Source organism: Podarcis bocagei, assembly GCF_964188305.1.
Source record: "Podarcis bocagei genome assembly, chromosome: 18".
Lineage (NCBI taxonomy): Eukaryota > Metazoa > Chordata > Lepidosauria > Squamata > Lacertidae > Podarcis > Podarcis bocagei.
The window spans coordinates 9,894,927-9,911,751 of NC_138144.1; the positions used below are offsets into that span (position 1 = coordinate 9,894,927).

Below are 16,825 nucleotides of genomic sequence, written 5' to 3' on the forward strand. Positions count from 1 at the left end.
AAATATCCTGGAAGTAAGGGTGGGGAGTCAAATTTTTAAGAAAAACGTATGTTGAAATATAAGTAAACTGGCCAATCTGTGAAAAATCAATTAAAAAATATATCTAATAATAATATTAATAAAAATAAGCATCCTGGCAGTTCCTAGTGGAAAAGGACTAAGGCAAATTCACAAAAAAGCATGAAATCTACCAAGGGTAACCAGCAACTATAGTCAGTGTGAAGCATCCCAGCCAGAGGCAGTCTATCTGCATGTTTCTTTTTTCTTTTTAATTTTTTATTAACAATTTCAACATAACAAATTATCAAAACATATCATATTCATTATTCCCCCCTTCAAACCCTCCCCCCCCCGAGACTTCCCTCAGCTCCTCTCTCTGTTTTCTCAGCACATATTATTCTCTGCATGTTATAAAACTATACATTTCCTTACATATTATCTGTCTACCATGTTATCAACCAATAAATTTGTGTATGTTTATTCAAAACCTGCCAAAGAGTCCGGTTCATTTGGTTGTCTTTTTAAATCAATTGTAAAAAGCTCCCATTTTGCATGTTTCTTTATTTATTTGAAACTTTTACAAACCGCACTTTCATTGGAAAACAGCTGTCCCCTCTCTTTTCCCCTGTTTGTACCTTTCCGTGCTTATTTGTCTGTTTTGTAACACAAGGAAATATTTAATTTTTTTTAAAAAAGAGGAAAGTTAGCCAGACTACCTTGTGGAACTCCCTGCCACAAGAGCGCTTAAGAGCAGCGGGGAGAGGGGAGAGTTGGCAACGCTGCCCTCGGGGGGCCACTAGGGGGCGCATTGGAAGATGGCCGACAATACCATCTCTCCGACCCACACGGGGTAATTAAGAGGCTGTTATGGGAGTAGGCGGCAACGCTGCCCTCAGGAGAACCGGAACGCGCTCCAGAACGATCTAGAACCACCGGGGCTGTTCCGGAACGTTCCCTGGAAGCCAGAATGCCCCATTGTCTGATGCCCTGGAGATGCCAGGAATGGGAGATGGGTTGGCGGACCCCATGCCTGGCCTTGGTGGCGGTTCTGATCCTGGGGCCGGGCCCCTCCTGGCTCTGCCTGCAGTGCGACCCCAATTTCGCCCTCCGCTTCGCCTCCTACGCCCCCCACTTGAGCCGCAAGTCCTGGGGGCTGGGGGACGTCCCGGCTGCCGGGCGGAGGCTGCGGGGCTGGGCACAGGACACCCTGGCGGAACTCAACCTGGGGGTCCCGGCCGAGATCCGTGAGTCACCTGCCCTGACTCCCAGGGTGCCGGATGTGGCCCTCCAAACCTCCCGATGTGGCCCTCGGGTCATAGCACCTCCTAAGCAATAACACCCCCTCTCTCCCCATGTCAAAGATGGGGAAATTCAGGCTTGTATGCCAGTGTGGCCCTCGAGACCTCTCCACCTGGCCCCTGGAAATCTCCACAGGCCACCCCCCCTGGCCCCGGGCCCTCATTCGCCCAGCTGGGTCCGCAGCCTTCTGACATCCCTTGCACCGCCCGCTGTTGCCCCTGAAATGCGGCCCTGGGAAGGCCAGCTCGAAGGAAACGTGGCCCTTGAGTTTAAACAAATAGGTTTCTCCCCACCTGCCACTTAGACAAAGGAAGACAAGGCTTTCCCGCACCGGGTTCACCTGTGGAACTCCCTTCCACAAGGTGTGGCGGTGACTAAAAACCAGGTTATTCTATTTTAAAAAATCAAAATGTCCCTTTGCCAAAACTAAAATGCAGCCTTGCATTTTAGGTCCATGTGGACTGCAGCTTCCGGGGGGGGGGGGGGGAGGCTTATAATTTTTTGTATGCTGTCTCCCCACATCCTGTCTTTTCCCCATCTCTCCCCATCTTGCACAGCGATGGAGAAACTCCAGGCAATAGCTACAGTCGTCTATGGGAAACTGGACACCCTATTCAAAGGCAACACTTACAAGCCAGGTAAATAAATATAAATAGAGATTATATAGAAAGGGTCTGCCTTTATCTGTTTGCCTGGATGAGGATGACCATTTATGGCAACTAGAATCGCCCGGGGCTGCGATTCCTCTGCAAAAGTCTGCAGATGTTCCTAATCACAGAACTGTAGAGTCGGAAGGGGACCCCAGAGGTATCTAGTCCAACCCCCTCCGATGCCCGAATCTTTTGCCCAATGTGGGGCTCGAATTCACAACCCTGAGATTAAGATTCATGCTCTACCAAGTTTAAAAAAAGCACACACACATGCTGCCGGGCCTCTCTCGCTCTCTCTTCTCCCCCCCCCCCCAAAGGTGTCCTTCCGGAAATCCTGCGCTCCATTTTCGAGGAACAAGTCAAATTGCTACGGAATGCCATCATCGAAAGTGAGTGTTCCCTCCTTCCGTCGTTTGGAGTTTCTTTCCTGGATTATACATACCTGTGTTTCGGAGCAGGGCTTAGTTAAAAAGAGGCATGTTAAGAAAGCAGGATGGCTCTTTCACGCAGAAGCCCCTCTCGCAGGCCGGCTTGTGGGAACAGTGGCGTAGTGTGGGGGGTGCAGGGGGGGCCAACCGCACCGGGCGCAACATCTGGGGGTTAGGGTTAGGGGGCGCAAATCCACGGGTTAGGGGGCACAAATCCATGGGTTAGGGGGCGCAAATTACTTGCCTTGCCCCGGGTGTTGACAACCCACACTACGCCACTGTGTGGGAATGCCTCTTTCAAGATGGTGGGCAACGGGAATCCATCGCCTCTGGATAAAATGCTAAAGCGTGTTAATTCTATTTTTGAAAGGTACTAAAGCAGTTGGTACCATATTAAGCAGTTGGTCCCTTACCTTTCCTGCCCCGACCTGGCCACAGTGATCCATGCGACGGTCACCTCCAGGCTTGACTACTGTAATTCGCTCTACGCGGGGCTGCCCTTGAAGCTGTCCCAGAAACTCCAGCGGGTGCAGAATGCTGCAGCGAGGCTCCTTACGGGGTCCCTGCCATGGGAGCATATTCACCCAGTGCTTTTCCAGCTGCATTGGCGCCCGGTGGAGTACAGGGTCAGATTTAAGGTGCTGATTTTGACCTTTATTTTTTTTTAAAGATATTTATTAAAGTTTTTAAAGTATAACAGTGGAAATAAAAACAAAAAAACAAAAAACAAAATACAACATAAAAACAGTTAAAAAACACACAATAATTTTCCATAACATATCTTCCTTACGCTTATTTCCCCGGACCTCCTCGTATCTCCCTTCTTTGTATTCCACTTCAGTTTGTTAGTTCAGCAAATCCTTACCATTAAGCTTTTACCCATTTATAAACCTTTTTTCGCATCTCCTAAAGCATTACAGTTGGAAACCACTTAGTTTCTATCCAACATCCTTCTAACATTCATTAATTTTACAATATTTCTGTAAATAGTCTTTAAATTTCTTCCAGTCTTCTTTCACCAACTCTTCTCCCTGGTCTCGGATTCTGCCAGTCATTTCTGCCAATTCCATGTAGTCCATCACCTTCATCTGCCATTCTTCCAAATGATTTTGACCTTTAAAGCCCTTCACAGCCTAGGACCCTCGTACCTACGGGACTGCCTCTCCCGGTATGCCCCACTGAGAGCCTCAAGGTCCACAAATGACAACACTCTGGAGGTCCCAAGTCGCAAGGTGGTTATACTGGTCTCAACTAGGGCCAGGGCCTTTTCAGTACTGGCCCCGACTTGGTGGAACGCTCTGTCCCAAGAGACCAGGGCCCTGCGGGACTTGACATCTTTCCGCAGGGCCTGCAAGACAGAGCTGTTCCGCCTGGCCTTTGGTTTGGACTCAGTCTGACCCTTATGCTTCCCTCCCCTTATGGTTTTGATCTATGGGCTGCTTTTAAAATGAGGCTGCATTTTAAATTGCATTTTAACCTGTATTTTAAATTGGGTTTTTTTCCTTATTATGTTTTTCCTGTAATTTTATTGGTGTTAGCCACCCTGAGCCCGGCTCTGGCCAGTGAGGGCAGGGTATAAATAAAATTTATTATTATTATTATTATTTATTATTTGGAAATGCATGTAATATTGAGTAGCAAATAAGGCTGGGTAGGGAAACATCAAGGCTGTGGGAGTCGGCGTGTAAATTTGTATTAAATTAGAATCAATTTCATAGAATCATAGAATCCTAGAGTTGGAAGAGACCACAAGGGCCATCGAGTCCAACCCCCTGCCAAGCAGGAAACACCATCAGAGCACTCCTGACATATGGTTGTCAAGCCTCTGCTTAAAGACCTCCAAAGTAGGAGACTCCACCACACTCCTTGGCAGCAAATTCCACTGTCGAACAGCTCTTACTGTCAGGAAGTTCTTCCTAATGTTGAGGTGGAATCTTCTTTCTTGTAGTTTGGATCCATTGCTCCGTGTCCGCTTCTCTGGAGCAGCAGAAAACAACCTTTCTCCCTCCTCTATGTGACATCCTTTTATATATTTGAACATTTATCATATCACCCCTTAACCTCCTCTTCTCCAGGCTAAACATGCCCAGCTCCCTTAGCCGTTCCTCATAAGGCATCGTTTCCAGGCCTTGGACCATTTTGGTTGCCCTCCTCTGGACACGTTCCAGTTTGTCAGTGTCCTCCTTGAATTGTGGTGCCCAGAACTGGACACAGTACTCCAGGTGAGGTCTGACCAGAGCAGAATACAGTGGCACTATTACTTCCCTTGATCTAGATGCTATACTCCTATTGATGAGGCCCAGAATTGCATTGGCTTTTTTAGCTGCCACGTCACACTGTTGGCTCATGTCAAGTTTGTGGTCAACCAAGACTCCTAGATCCTTTTCACATGTACTGCTCTCAAGCCAGGTGTCACCCATCTTGTATTTGTGCCTCTCATTTTTTTTTGCCCAAGTGCAATACTTTACATTTCTCCCTGTTAAAATTCATCTTCAATTTGATGTTCGATTGTTATTTTTTTTGAGCAAGTGAATTGGCACAACAAAGAGGGATGCCTCTTCAAACAGGCAGCTGAAGGAAGTGCCTGTTCTACCATAATGGCTTGTGGGAATGTCTCATCGAAAAGTTCAGCTCTTGGGAATCCCTCTTCTAATATGGCAGCCGGTGGGAAACATTTTTCTTTTTGTTTAATTTTTATTAATTTTCCAAATTTTAACAATTACTGTATATGATACCATTACATAACAACCATTATATCATTTGCTCTTGCAGAGCTTTCGACTTCCCTCCGTCCTTTTTCTGGTTTCCTTCTGCTACATTTTATTTTGCACATTTATAACATCTCCCTCCTATATTTATCAGGTCTTAACATTCACTTTTGTCTTCAATAGAATGTTGATTCTTCTCACAAAGCGAGTCTTATCTCGGTCCTGCTAGTGTCTTTATATGTGTACAATGAGTCTCTAAGTATAGTGTAAATTTAGCCCATCCTTTCTGGAACGCTTGATCACCCTGGTTCTGGATGCGTCCGATCAGCCTTTCCACTTCCGCATACTCCATTACCTTCGCCCGCCATTCTTCTATTGTAGCTCCTGCTGTTTCCATTTTTGGGCGAGTAAAATTTTAATCTATTTTTGGTATTTCCAGTCCAACCATTCCTAATAGAAATGCTTCAGGTCTCTTCAGGTACCTGAACATTTTTTTAAACTCATTATATATATAATTCCAGAAGACTTTAACCTTGTCACAAATCTTGTGGGAATGCATTTCAGCATAGTTTCATAATAACCCTACTCCTCATCCATTCGTGCAAATAATTAAGAGGAATAAATTTGTGTCGGGGGGTTATTAGTGAATTTGTTTTTCAGTGTTTTCCTTGTTTTTTGGGGGGGGGGTTCTTTTCGAGTAGTTTATGCATTTCTGCATTTCTCCTTGGTTTGGGGTGGTTTGCTTGCTTTTCAAAATTATCAATGACAAAAAATAATAATGACACAATACCATTAGAAGCGCAGAAGCTGAGATCAAGAGGGGATGCATAACTTCTGGGAACGCCTTGCAGGAAATGAATCCTAGCATTGAAGAGTTGGAAAGGGACCCCACTGGTCATCTAGTCCAACCCCCTGCGATGCAGGAATCTCAGCTCCAGCACTGTTAAGTTGGTTGAATGCAACCAGTTAATCAACTGCATGGCCGTGGCCCAAATTTCAATTACTCTTGAGAGGTGGCCAGAGAGCCACGAGGGAACCTCGCTGCCTAAAAACCGACTCATTTTCTCTCTCTCTCGCCTTTCCTTAGGTAGAGTGAAGTGTGAACGCCATTGTGGTAAGTTGGGCTTTTGTGGGGAGGTGCCATCTTGAATCACGGCCATGCCTTTTGTGTGCCTGAACGGAGAGAGGGGAGCGTGTGTTGAGACCCTCTGACTTTTGTGGGGTCAAGACGTGAGCCTGTGGGTTTGCCAACATCCATGATTGAAGGGTTAGCTGCAGGTAGGAGTGGTTTATATAGGGACGCGGGTGGCGCTGTGGGTTAAACCACAGAGCCTAGGACTTGCTGATCAGAAGGTCGGCGTTTCAAATCCCCGCGACAGGGTGAGCTCCCATTGCTCGGTCCCTGCCCCTGCCAACCTAGCAGTTTGGAAGCACGTCAAAGTGCAAGTAGATAAATAGGTACCACTCCAGCGGGAAGGTAAATGGTGTTTCCATGCGCTGCTCTGGTTCGCCAGAAGCGGCTTAGTCCTGCTGGCCACATGACCCAGAAGCTGTACGCTGGCTCCCTTGGCCAATAAAGCGAGATGAGCGCCGCAACCCCAGAGTCGGCCACGACTGGACCTAATGGTCAGGGGTCCCTTCACCTTTAAAGGCTAGTGGTCTCTGGGTGATGGAATGCAAAGGAAGATGGCCCCTCAGCTGGAAAAAACTGCCCCACTCCTCAAAACGTGGGTTTGGACTTTGCATCGCAAATGATGCTCTGGCGTTTTAATCTCTGATGCAGAGGAAATGGGTCCATGCGTGGCACTGGAAGATGCTGCGCCACCAGCCTCAACCAGCCGGCCACCTGCCTCCCATCTTCCTCCTCCTCCTCCTCCTCCTCCTCCTCCTCCTCCTCCTCCTCGGTCTCAGTGTTGCCCTCCTAGAACAGCAGGGAGGGAGGAGGAGAACAGGGACAAAACCAAACAGAGCCCTCTCTGCTTGTCATGGGCTCTGGCGCCACCTGCTGTCAGGCTCCTGTCCTGATCTACCTGCCCACAGGAGGGCTTGCAGGAGTGGCCGGCGCAGGGATTCCAAAGGAGGATGTCAAAGACGTCTGCATTGCAGGTTCTAGTGCTTTATTACAACTGATCCAGAATGTGGCTGCTAGACTGGTGACGGAGAGGAGCCGCTGGGACCACATAACACCATCTTGTTTATAACCCGCCCACTGGGATAGGTTTCCCCAGCCACTCTGGGCAGCTTCCAACACATATGAAAACATAATAAAACATCAAGCATTAAAAACTTCCCGATACAGGGCTGCCTTCAGATGTCCCCTAAAATTGTATAGTTGCATATCTCCTTGACATCTGATGGGAGGGTGTTCCGCAGGGAGGGTGCCATCACCGAGAAGGCCCTCTGCCTGGTTCTCCATAATCTCACTTCTCAGTGAGGAAACCACCAAAAGCCCCTCGGAGCTGGACCTCAGTGTCTGGGCTGAGTGGTGGAGGTGGAGATGCTCCTTCAGGTCTACTGGGCCGAGGCCATTTAGGGCTTTAAAGGTCAGCACCGACGCTGTGAATCGTGCCCAGAAACGCACTGGGAGCCAATGTAGGTATTTCACAGGCACAGGCAAACTCGGCCCTCCAGATGTTTTGGGACTACAACTCCCATCATACCTGACCACGGGTCCTGTTAGCTAGGGATGATGGGAGTTGTAGTCCCAAAACATCTGGAGGGCCGAGTTTGCCTATGCCTGGTCTTTCAGGACTGGTGTTATATGGTCCCAGTCACCAATCTGGCTGCCATATTTGATGTCTTCTGTTTTCCTGTTTTTGTTTTACAGGAATAAAGCAATACGAAGCCGTTTCTTGTGTGACATGCAACGTCACCAAGCCAGCTTGCTTTGGATATAATTGCGAGTAAGAATTCTTTCTCTCATTCCCACGTTAGAAAAAATACAATTACAAATGGCATTTGGGGGAGGTTGATTCCCACAGCAGAAAAGCTTCCAGGACCTTTCCTGCACTTATTCTCCACTGTGTGAAATCTAAGTCAGAGGTTCCCAAACATTATTTTTTTGCAGGAGTGTGGGGAGTACGTCCCCATTGGTTCCACCAACTCATTCCCAGGGGGAAAGCAGTATTCAGAATAGCAGTTTGCAAGGAAGATAATAACACCATGAAACTCAGAATCAGTAACAATTAAACTGTACATTTATTCAAAATCCAATTAGAACAATTGAGTTTGATTAATTCAACAAAACTGATTTCCTTATCCATTCTTCTTTGGCGGGAGCTTTTTCCTTCAATTTTTGTGCATTAAGAAATCCTAGCTGCTCTCTTTACTTACATCAACAGCTTAATCATCCTTTTTGAAACTTCTGCCCCTATAATCCCTAAGAGAAAAGCTTCACTTTTTTGTGTATTATCACTTTGAGCATCTTTTTTATCTCATCATACATCCTATCCCAAAATACCCTCGGCTTTCTTACAAGTCCAGCACCTACATATGGGGGGGGGGGAACAATTTGCTTGTTTACACTTCCAGCAGTTAGAACACCGTCCCACCATCTCGTCCTCCGTCATCCCCTTCTTCTTGTGCCCTCCATCTTTCCCAGCATCAGGGTCTTTTCCAGGGAGTCTTCTCTTCTCATGAGGTGGCCAAAGTCTTGGAGTCTCAGCTTCAGGATCTGTCCTTCCAGTGAGCACTGAGGGCTGATTTCCTTCAGAATGGAGAGGTTGGATCTTCTTGCAGTCCATGGGACTCTCAAGAGTCTCCTCCAGCACCAGAATTCAAAAGCATCCATTCTTCGGCGATCAGCCTTCTTTATGGTCCAGCTCTCACTTCCATACATCACTACTGGGAAAACCATGGCTTTAACTCTACGGACCTTTGTTGGTACGGTGATGTCTCTGCTTTTTAAGATGCTGCCTAGGTTTGTCATTGCTTTTCTCCCAAGAAGCAGGTGTCTTTTAATTTCGTGACTGCTGTCACCATCTGCAGTGATCACGGATCCCAAGAAAGTAAAATCTCTCACTGCCTCCATTTCTTCCCCTTCTATTTGCCAGGAGGTGATGGGACCAGTGGCCATGATCTTAGTTTGATCTTCCATTAAAAACTGCAAAAAAAGACGATGAATTTAAAGTGCAGACGATGGGCGTACCTTTCCCTCATCTGTTTGTTTCATAACACAAAATAAGGGCAAGGTAACTGCAGCCAGACAGGTTATAGCGAGTAATTGGAAAAAATCCAGAAGAGCTAGGGGTGAACCAATGGAGGAAAAAACTGAAGAATATTATAATTTTAGACTATCTAACTGTGAAGATACACAGAATGAAAGGGCTTGAGGTCAGTGAGAAAGAGGAGGATTGGTTTGAGAAGATATTGAATAATTTGGGTAAGTTTGAACAATTTGGGGCAATTAAAATGTTAAAGTTTAAATAAACCTTGTGGATGGAGGAGTGTTAACGTATATAAAATTGTCCATATGGTTGATTTGAATATGTTGTTATTGATTATGTATACCCAATGTACCAGCTGCCTGGGGGGTTTCACTGTTTGTGTTTGGTTGTTGGTAAAAAATTAAAATTAAAATAAATAATATAAACTAATAATCATATTAAAAAACAGGGGAGACTTGGTTCATTAGGGCAAGTGGCTTCCATCTGGCCCTGACACCCAGGAAGTCTCTCCAGCCACAACCCCACATTCTGTCCCCTGTTTCTGCCCCCCAGGTCCTCTGAAGACTGGGAAGACGCCTTGAAGGGCCTCTACGAATACATGTGAGTTCTCCAGGGGTGTGCAGGGTTAGCGGTGGTGGGCAGGCATTTGGGAGGCAAGAAAGGGGAGCAAGCAGTCCCTGGGCAAGTTTCTAGTCCCCGTGTTTCTGGAGACAGGGTGAACGAAGCGAGACAGGGAGAGGGGCCTCCTGGGACCCTCCCCAAGTTGTTGGACTCATCCCTGGCTTGGGGCCAGTGGGAATTGGAGTTGCAACATCCGGTGGGTCACAGGTTTGCCGTGGTCTAAGAAGATGCATTCTCTACTGCATGCAAATGATGGAAGAATGCTTCTGTTCAGGACAGGCTCCTGGGAATGGAGAATGCCCCTCCTTGCAGCAGGGGCAGGGGGAATTTGCATCCCTCCATAGATCATTGGTGGAAGGCCTCTATTCGCAAGATGCATTCCATCCTGAGGAAGGAGAATGCACCTTGGAAGAGATCTTCATGCTTGCTGGGAATGCAAAATTGTAGATATATTTTGGACCGGGCTCTTCGATTTTCTCTCCGAAATTATTAAACAACCTCCTTTGCCAGTACCAGCCTTAGCTTTCACTAAACCCAGATTCCGACCCCACCACCCAGCATAAAGATTTACTGTATTTTTTGCTCTATAAGACTCACATTTCCCTCCTGCAAAAGTAAAAAGGGGAAATGTGTGTGCGTCTTATGGAGCGAATGCAGGCTGCACAGCTATCCCAGAAGCCAGAAAAGCAAGAGGGATCGCTGCTTTCACTGCGCAGTGATCCCTCTTGCTGTTCTGGCTTCTGAGATTCAGAATATTTTTTTTCTTGTTTTCCTCCTCCAAAAAATAGGTGCGTCTTGTGGTCTGGTGCATCTTGTAGAGCAAAAAATACGGTATATATTTTGGACCCGGCTCTTCAGTTTTCTCTCCGAAATTATTAAACAACCTCTCTTGCCAAGCCCAGCCTTAGCCCTGCTTTCACCAAACCCTACCACCCAGCATAAAGATTTACCATAATTCTTTTTCTACTGGTAGCTGCACACCTAGTGATAGCAGATCCCTGGAACTCCCAGGTGTTGCGACTTCTTGAGATGTGGTTCAATAACATTAGTTCAGAACGACGAACTGGGCTTGGAAGAGTTGCAAATGGGGTTATAAAGGAAAATAAAACCTGGTCTCCCTTCTTTTCATATGAAAGGGGGGGGGGAGAGAAAATAAGGCTCTCCCACCAGCCTCACAAACCTGTCTGTGGAGAACCTGCCAGCGTTTTAAGACCATGTAAAATGACATTTGGCTGACACCTGCTTCATAGAATACAGGCAGGTGGTTGGAAAACTTTTGTAATGTCTCAGGTTTTAATCAAGACATTGTGGCTGGGGGTTTTTGGAACCGCTTTGGAAATTGCTCATTACTGCTCTGTGTGTTGCTTTGTGCTACAGTCTCTGCTTTATTGAATTTAATAAAAACAAAATTAAGGAAAGAAAGGAAGGAAGGAAGGAAGGAAGGGAGGGAGGGAGGGAGGGAGGGAGGGAGGGAGGGAGGGAGGGAGGGAATGCCTCTTCCCTTAGATCAAGGATCAGTGGCACTCTCATTTTTGCAGAGCTCCAACTCCTGCCATTCCCAGCTCCCGGCCATGTGGCCTGCTGGGGCTACTGGAAGTTGCAGTCCCTGCAATATAATGAGGGCCACAGGGCCCCACCTTGGCCCTTCAGACTTTCACCTTACGGAGGTCAACAATGCCCCGTCCACGCACAAGCGACAAGCCCCGGGCAGTTTGGGGGAAGCAGAACGCAGCAGTCCTGTCCCCCTTTAGAAAGAACTGGCTGGTGGGGGCTCTACAGGATTCCCATTAGGTGGCGGCACCAAGACTTTGGAACTCACTGCCACTTGATATCAGGCAGGAACTTCCATGGTACTCTTTGCGGTGCCTGCTTAAGACATATTTGTTTAGGGAGGAGTATCCCGACACATTATAATTATTAATTATTATTAATTATCATCATCATCCCGCCCATCTGGCTGGGTTGCCCCATAAACACTGATGTGTTTTGATCTCCTTTTAGTGCTGTCGCTCATTTTAATTACCTTTCAAATGCTTTTAGTAAGGTAAAGGGTAAAGGGACCCCTGACCATTAGGTCCAGTCATGACCGACTCTGGAGTTGCGGCGCTCATCTCGCTTTATTGGCCGAGGGAGCCGGCGTACAGCTTCTGGGTCATGTGGCCAGAATGACTAAGCCACTTCTGGCGAACCAGAGCAGCGCACGGAAACTCCGCTTACCTTCCCGCCAGAGCAGTACCTATTTATCTACTTGCACTTTGACGTGCTTTCGAACTGCTAGGGTGGCAGGAGCAGGGACCGAGCAATGGGAGCTCACCCTGTCATTGCGGGGATTTGAACCACCGACCTTCTGATCAGCAAGTCCTAGGCTCTGTGGTTTAACCCACAGCGCCACCTGCGTCCCTTCAAATGCTTTTAGCCATTTTCAAAACTGTTTCTACCAGTAAAATTTAATGTTTCTTGCACACCACTTAGAGGTTTTTGTTACAACCCAGCGATATAAGAATTTGGTTGAAGAAGTATAAAGAAATAAAGAAGCCTGTTATATCCTCTGTTTTTTCCTCCCCCCCCCCTCTCTCACACACAGATACAGTTTGACAACGTAAGTCAGGCGTTTTCACGCATGTTTTGGAGCAAAGTTTTCTGCAGCGACGAAAATTTGAGCGCGGGAAATGGAAGATTTTGCCCCCTTCTGCAAGGCCCCCTTGGCTGCGCCCCGTGCAACACTCTTGCGAGGAAGGCAGTGGCAGGAGTCCCCCTGACGGACAGCAGAGGGGCAGCAGTTTCCCAAAAAGACCAGCTGGGGGGCTCTGGGTTGGCCCCCGAGGTGGGAAAAAACAACACCACACCACTTTTGTCCAGGTTGCCAAATTGAAACATTGAGCAGCTGAATCCACGTAAGGGAGACCCACCTGGAGGTGCAAGATGAGCTGGGGTAGCTCAGTGGGCAGAAGACGAGTCTCTTAATCTTAGGGTTGTGGGTTCAAGTCCCACACTGGGCAAAAGATTACTGCATCGCAGAGGGTTAGACTAGATGACCCACATTGTCATGTGTGTGTGTGTTTGTTTGTGTGTATGTATGCAGAATATGTGTGTGTGCGCGCGTTAAGATCCTCAGAAATGATTTTGCTAGGAACTCTTTTTTTTAACTTAAGATTTTTAAATTAATTTTTCAAAACTTTAACCAATTAATTTCGATTTTCTAATTTGTTATACATTTCTCTTTTGATTTGAATATCCGCCTTTTCTTCCATGCTGTTTTTCATACCAATCCCTTTCACAAATATAGTATCACACATTTCATCTAAGACAGATTCCTCCATTTCATCTATTATCATTTTCTTCCCGTTGCTCAAATTTCAAATCCTGTTTGTGATTTCATTTGGTTATATCCCCCCCTTCAAATAATCCAAAATTTCAGTGTGGTTTTTTTTTATTAGCTGGGAACTCTTCCAGGTGATTTTTTAAACACCTGGCTGCTGTCTTCACAGGAACCCAGGCGAGTGGTCGATGGCACTGAAGCAACTCCCGGGATTTAGGTAGGCGCCCATTTCCTTGAAAGCCATTGGAAAAACTGAGGTACTTCACCACAAAACGTAGGGCAACAGTTGTGAGTGGGGAAACAGCGGCTGGGACAATGAGTTTGTGGGAGAGGGGGAGGCTTATAGATTAAATTAATGAATATCTGTCGAGAGGATATAGCAGGGACTCAGTCCTACAGAGGAGTGGCCCCTTTCTGGGATATTTGTTCCGTCCCAGGAAGCGGAGCCAGAGCTGAAGGGAAGACAGGACGGCCATCCTGTCAGGGATGTTGTGCTTTGCAGGATTTTACTCTGTGCTTTACAGATTTACTGTGGGATTTTATGTTGCATCCTGCGTTCAGCAGGGGGGCTGGGGGACCCTTTGAACGCCTATCAATTCCTGCTGATGCAGCATTGCAGCAGCTAAGCAGGTGTAAACCTGGAAGAATAATAATGTTTTTATTATTATTTATACCCCGCCTATCTGGCTGGGCTTCCCAAGCCGCTCTGGGCAGCTTACAGCACCTACAGGGTCCACAAGGAAAGAGGGAGGCAGATACAGGGGGAAGGAAAGGAATTGGGACCCACGGCATCAATGTGTTTAAGAAACCGCCAAGAACATTTTTAGAGCATTGCAGTGGGGGTCCCTTCCAACTGTACAATTCTGTATTTCTCTCCCTACTCCTTTATCTTTCAGCCACTGCACATCTACAAGGTAAACAACCGGCCTCGAGGAAAGATGGACGGGAGTTGCTGAGCCGAAAGTGGTTGTTGTGTTTGTGGCTGCGCACGCACACAACATTTTCAAAAATGGATTCTGCCAGAGATAGTCCCAAAGACAGCTGTAGTTTGCCTCTTGCAAAGCGACAGTTCCCAGCGCCCTTATCCTAATCCCATAATGTCGCAGGTCTATGGTGTGGCCATGTTTTGAATGCCCTGTTGTGTTCTGGTCACCTCTCCTTGAAAAGGAGATTGTAGAGCAGGGGAAAGTTCAGAAAAGGGGCAACCTGAAGGATCAATGGGATGGAGAAAGGTTGCAGTATTTGGGGCTTTTTAGTGCAGAAAGGGGACGTGGGTGGCACTGTGGGTTAAACCACAGAGCCTAGGACTTGCCAATCAGAAGGTCGGTGGTTCGAATCCCCACGACGGGGTGAGCTCCTGTTGCTCGGTCCCTGCTCCTGCCAACCTAGCAGTTCGAAAGCACATCAAAGTGCAAGTAGATAAATAGGTACCGCTCCGGCGGGAAGGTAAACAGCATTTCCATGCGCTGCTCTGGTTCGCCAGAAGTGGCTTAGTCCTGCTGGCCACATGATCCGGAAGCTGTACGCCGGCTCCCTCAGCCAGTAAAGCAAGATGAGCGCTGCAACCCCAGAGTTGGCCACGACTGGACCTAACGGTCAGGGGTCCTTTACCTTTAGTGCAGAAAGGGGTTACGTGAGAGTTCACGCATCATTTGGAGAAAGCAGATAGAGGGAAGTTTTTCTCTGCCTCTCAGAACACTTGAACTTTTGGATATCTGACAAAGCTTGGAGGATTCAGGACTGATGAAAGTCCTTTGTCACACGGCACAGTTGAACTGTGGAACTCACTGCCACTGGAAGGCTTTAAAGGAGGATTAGACAAATTCATGGCCATCGATGGCTGCTAGCCAAGGTGGCTATGCTCTGCCCGCCATGATTGGAGGCAGTAATGCTTCGAATAACAACTGCTGGAAAACACAAGAGAGGGGAGGGCTCTTGTCTTCGAATCACGCCTTTGGGTTTCCCAGAGACATCTGGTTGGGCACTGCAAGAAGAGGGTGCTGGAATAGATAGGCCATCTAATATTCTTAAAAAGACAGCTCCCAGCACACTCTGGCAGAAAATCGTGCTCTTCCTTATTCAGTTCACTAATGAATTGCTTCCCACGAGGCATCTGGAAGTGATTTGCAATGCAATGATTGTTAACGTACATAAAAACAGCTTAAAACAATCACACTTTGAAACTATGATAAATATTGTTACACGCCACTCCAATCTCTTGAGCAGCGAGAGATTCCAGGGGTTCCTGCATCTACCCAGGACTCAGTTTCCCTGGAAAGGAGGTCAGTAGAATCCCACTTCTGACACCAGTGTTGCACACACCCAAATCTCCAAGTGCTGAGAGACTCCAGGGGTTCTGGGCACTAACTCAGGGTTTGGCCTCCTTGAAATAAAGGCCAGGGGAGACAGTGGCGTCTTTAGCAGTTTTGTTTTTTATCGACACATGTATACAACCGGCACATGGCGTTGAACTTAACTCCGTGTCTTCCTCTGTTTCCGCAGACCAGAGAACCTGAACTTTACGAGTAAGTTTCCAAAACTTCGACTTGGGTGCTGCAGGGGGCATGGCTTCTTCATGACTTATGGGCTGATGTGAAATAGAGGCATTCTCTTCCATTAGCAAGGAAGACCTCTTCTTAGATCAAGAAGGGAGATACGTCTCTGGCCCATCTCTTCCTGGACTCTCACCTCCTTCCTCCCAGACCACGTGGGAGATGGGAGTACAGTGGTGCCCCGCAAGACGAATGCCTCGCAAGACGGAAAACTCGCTAGACGAAAGAGTTTTCCGTTTTGGAGGTGCTTCGCAAAACGAATTTCCTATGGGCTTGCTTCGCAAGACAATGTCTTGTGAGTTCCTGCTGGTCCCCCCCCCTTTTCTAAGCCGCTAAGCCGCTTATCAGCTGATCCAATCAGCAGATAAGCCGCTAAAAGCGCTAATCCGTCAATGGGCTTGCTTCGCAAGACGAAAAAACCGCTAGACAAAGAGAATCACAGAACGGATTCTTTTCGTCTTGCGAGGCACCACTGTAATGGTTCCATCTTAAAGACGCATTCTTTCGAGGGATTGCGCATCTTCTTCAGGAAGGGACGTAGGAACCTCTGTGGCTGCCGACTCCTGGCAAACAGCCACCATCCAGCGAGCCCAAAAATCAGGAATGGAGTTGTCCTCCAACACCTGGGGAGGCCACAGGTTCCTAATCTGTTATGCCACCATGTTACAGAGATGGAAAGGTGGAGTCAGAAGGGCGCTGCATGCCGGTTTTAGGGACAGCAGCTACAAGGAGGGTCTCTAACGCCTGCTTTGTGTCCCCTAGGTATAGAAAGCACCCTCTCGAAAAACTGGCTCAACTTGATGGCGCTGAAGGAGCTAGAGGGAGAAACCCCCGTTCTCCAGCTCCTCGCCCCAATCTGCTGAATTATTTTCTTTTCCGCAATGTTCTATGGAGAGCCCACTTTGATGTAATAAAATTATGGATAGAGGGACCCCTGCAGTTTGCTGCTGTCGAGCTTGGTTGTATCAGAAAGATGGTCTCCTTGGTTTTACAAACAGCCAGGAACCTGGTAGATCCCTCCTAACTACATATGAAATGGTCCGGGTCTTTTGAAAGGGAAAATGGGATCAACTGAAAAAGGG

The 16,825-nt window shown here is 47.3% G+C and overlaps 1 protein-coding gene across 1 annotated transcript; it reads left to right on the forward strand.

Moving 5' to 3' along the window:
* Positions 1-939: 939 nt before the first annotated feature.
* Positions 940-16,682, forward strand: IZUMO4 (IZUMO family member 4). The gene is made up of 11 exons (XM_081178022.1): positions 940-1,244; positions 1,857-1,937; positions 2,267-2,338; positions 6,173-6,199; positions 7,913-7,988; positions 9,804-9,851; positions 12,457-12,471; positions 13,361-13,408; positions 14,088-14,105; positions 15,694-15,716; positions 16,506-16,682. Exons 1-11 carry the CDS (start codon positions 968-970, stop codon positions 16,604-16,606), a joined length of 786 nt encoding a protein of 261 aa, XP_081034148.1. The 5' UTR covers positions 940-967; the 3' UTR covers positions 16,607-16,682.
* Positions 16,683-16,825: the final 143 nt, after the last annotated feature.